We start from the raw sequence: 3,261 nt of genomic DNA on the forward strand, positions 1-3,261 counted from the left end.
CATACTTATTAAATATGTACTCTAATGTGTCGAGACAGACTATTTAAATACAATGTTAAAAACATAAAATAACAATACAGATTTTATTGCAGCTTAAAAATAAAATAATAAAAATATAATCAAAGGTGATATTAATGTAGATAATTATAATATAGTTAATACTGTTTTTAGTACTAATATTGAATCTTTAGAGGATGGAGGAGAAAGAAACTAAAATGTTTAATAAAATTTATATTATACTAATGGTAATAATAATAATAATAATAATAATAATAATAATAATAATAATAATAATAATAATAATAATAATAATAATAATAATAATAATTAAAATGAAAATATATTTATCTAATCAGATGGATATTAATAATCCTAAACATTTAAAACTAGTGAAAGTAATAAACCCATTTATATAGGCAATTATTTAGATAATGATTTTTTGTAAAATTAATAATAATATTATAGCTCTTATTCTAATAATAGAGGTGCTTAGATTTCCGATTTGGCTAATAATATTCTTAAATAAATTTAATATGATAACTCGTAAAAATATTGATTTTTTTTTATATTTTTCTTTTTTTTTTTTAATTTTTTTATATTAAAAAATAAATATTTATTTCTGATTATTTTTAAAAAAATAAATAAATATTGTATTTTATTTTTTTCAAATTATTTTTTTATTTTTATAATTTTTTAATTCTTCTTCCCATTTTGCTTTTTATAAAGCTTTTTAAGCCTTTTCCTATTCTTTTTTTTTTATTTCTTATTCATATAAAAATCTATCTTATTTAGCCTAATAAGAATTAATAATTTCTTCCTTTTTTTAAACTTATAAATTGTTTTCATTTTTTTATTCTTTTTAAATTTTTTCTAATTACTAATTTTTTTCAACTTAAATTATTTCTAATTGTTAATTATTTTCAATTTATTAAATCCTTTCATATTATTTATTTTTTTATAAATTATCCTAAATATAAATATCCCTTTCTTTAAATGCTTCTTCTTTTAATAAAATATGAGTATCATCAAAAAATAAATTTTCTTATTTTTTCGTTCCATTTAAGAAATCACAATGTATTAACTATTAAGCCTAAATCCTATTTTTGGCATCATATTAAATGCAATTATCTAGAAATTCTTTACATTCAGTACTTATATTTAAAGGATAACGAGGTAAAACTATAAAGCGAAAAAATAAAATATATCATTAAAAAAAAAGAATACCTTTATTAACAATACTTTTAAAAACTTCATTTATGGTTAAATTAGGATATGGAGGTATTCCAGTTAACATTTCAATAACTAAGCATCCTAAACTCCATATATCAGCCGAAAAAGTATGACCTGTTCTTAAAATAACCTCTGGAGCCATCCAATTAGGAGATCCTTTTAAAGATTTATTATATGAGCCTATATTTTCATAGTTTTATATATAATTTTATTAAGTAGCAGTGCCAAAATCTGTAAGCTTTATCATTCCTGAACTATCAAACAGTAAATTTGCAGCTTTTAAATCTCTATATTAATGTAAAAAATAAATAAAACATAAAAAAATTAACCTGTGAATTATTTAATTATTATGTAAATAAATTAAACCATTGACAATATCTTTTGTATACATAGCAGTAGTATATTCATCAAATTTACCTTTTTTATTTAATAATCTCCTTAATGAACCTGAAGGTATATATTCTAATATTATATCTACACCTAATGAGATATATATATAATAGATAGATATATATAAAAAATAATAAAAGAATTAAATATAAATATATATAAATATATAAATATATATAAATATATATATATATATATATATATATATATATTTATATATATACATATATATATCATATTTTTATTACCTGATTTGTCATCACAAATTTCAAAATCATAATATTTTACAATATTTGGGTGGTTTAGTTTTTTCAATAAATATATTTCCTATTTTAATTAAATTATTTCTTTTTTAACTTATTCAAATTAATCTGATACTTTAATATATTTTATAGCTACTATAATTCCTGTAGATATATCTAACGCTTTAAATACTTTTCCATACGTTCCACTATCAATTAATTCGGTTTTTATATATCTTTTAGTTATATTTTATTTTTCATTTTATTTTTGATTTTATATTTAATTCTATTAGAATTCAGTTTAAACATTGCTTATTTAATCTTTTTATTCATTTATACACAGTTATTATCTTTTTTATTTTTATTAGTTTATTTATTATTAAAGCTATTATTAAGATTATTAATTTTCATTATTATATTAATTTTTTAATTATTCATTATTTTTGTTTGCTTTATTTATATTTAAAATATTTTCATTTTCATTTCCTTTTTCTAATTTTAAGTTTTCATGATTATTCTAAATTTTAATTTAACTTGTTTGTTTAATGTTTTCTTGTTTTTATTTTTAAAAAATAATTTTTTTTATTACATTATCTTTAATCAACATCATTTATATTTTGTATTGGTATTTCTTTTATACTTTAATTTTCTAATATTTGCTTATAACTATCAATTTTATTATTAAATTTCTTTTCTATTTATATTTTTTTTAAATTATTTTTTAAAGTTCATTAATAAATTTATAATGAATGTTTTTAAAACTTTTTTGAGTTAGTTTTTTTGTTATTATAAAAAACATAAATGATTAAAAATATTACAAAATAATATATTAACATGATTTTTCGATAACTGATTATGCTATTTTATAATTTCCACAACCCATTAAAATTTAAATTTAAATTTAAATTAAGTAAAATATATAAATATATATATTTATACTAAATATTATATATTAATATATAATATTAAATGAAATTTTAATACATAAAATATTTTTATATATATTTAAATATAAATGAATAAAAAATACATATAAAAAAAATATTAATATTTTAAAATAAATATTAATATATATATTAATAATTATATATATATATATTATTTTTATATTAATTTATATAATAAAAATATTTCATTTGACATAACAACTTAATTTTTTCAATATTAAATTTTTAGTTTTAATTTCTTAATCAATTTTACTTTTCATTTCTTAAACTTATCTAATTTTCTCTTTTTTTACCCTTTCACAATCATATAAAAGCATATCAATTTTCTTTTCGTATCCGTTTTTCATTCTTTCATATTCTTCTTTAAGTGCTTCCTCATAAGTATTTAATGCTTCTTCTTTCAATTCGTATTTTTAACTAAAAATTTCAAAAAGTTTATTTTTTCTAATTAA

General features: G+C 15.7%; 1 protein-coding gene across 1 annotated transcript, besides 13 other annotated features; it reads right to left on the minus strand. All coding sequences in view use genetic code 6, as the record gives it.

Moving 5' to 3' along the window:
• The first annotated feature begins 246 nt into the window (after window positions 1-246).
• Window positions 247-328: a microsatellite.
• Window positions 329-653: 325 nt separating this feature from the next.
• Window positions 654-695: a microsatellite.
• A 164-nt stretch (window positions 696-859) lies between these two features.
• Window positions 860-924: a microsatellite.
• A 280-nt stretch (window positions 925-1,204) lies between these two features.
• On the minus strand, window positions 1,205-2,469 carry IMG5_162460 (hypothetical protein; the record flags this gene model as incomplete). Its single annotated transcript, XM_004030331.1, has 3 exons — window positions 1,205-1,517; window positions 1,560-1,704; window positions 1,869-2,469. 3 exons carry the CDS (start codon window positions 2,467-2,469, stop codon window positions 1,205-1,207), a joined length of 1,059 nt encoding a protein of 352 aa, XP_004030379.1.
• Window positions 1,712-1,744: a microsatellite.
• Window positions 1,764-1,829: a microsatellite.
• Window positions 1,764-1,851: a microsatellite.
• Window positions 1,767-1,859: a microsatellite.
• Window positions 1,936-1,976: a microsatellite.
• Window positions 2,110-2,140: a microsatellite.
• Window positions 2,252-2,304: a microsatellite.
• A 309-nt stretch (window positions 2,470-2,778) lies between the features above and the next one.
• Window positions 2,779-2,830: a microsatellite.
• A 65-nt stretch (window positions 2,831-2,895) lies between these two features.
• Window positions 2,896-2,933: a microsatellite.
• Window positions 2,910-2,983: a microsatellite.
• Window positions 2,984-3,261: the final 278 nt, after the last annotated feature.

Source organism: Ichthyophthirius multifiliis, assembly GCF_000220395.1.
Source record: "Ichthyophthirius multifiliis unplaced genomic scaffold scaff_1120509251220, whole genome shotgun sequence".
Taxonomy (NCBI): Eukaryota; Ciliophora; class Oligohymenophorea; order Hymenostomatida; genus Ichthyophthirius; species Ichthyophthirius multifiliis.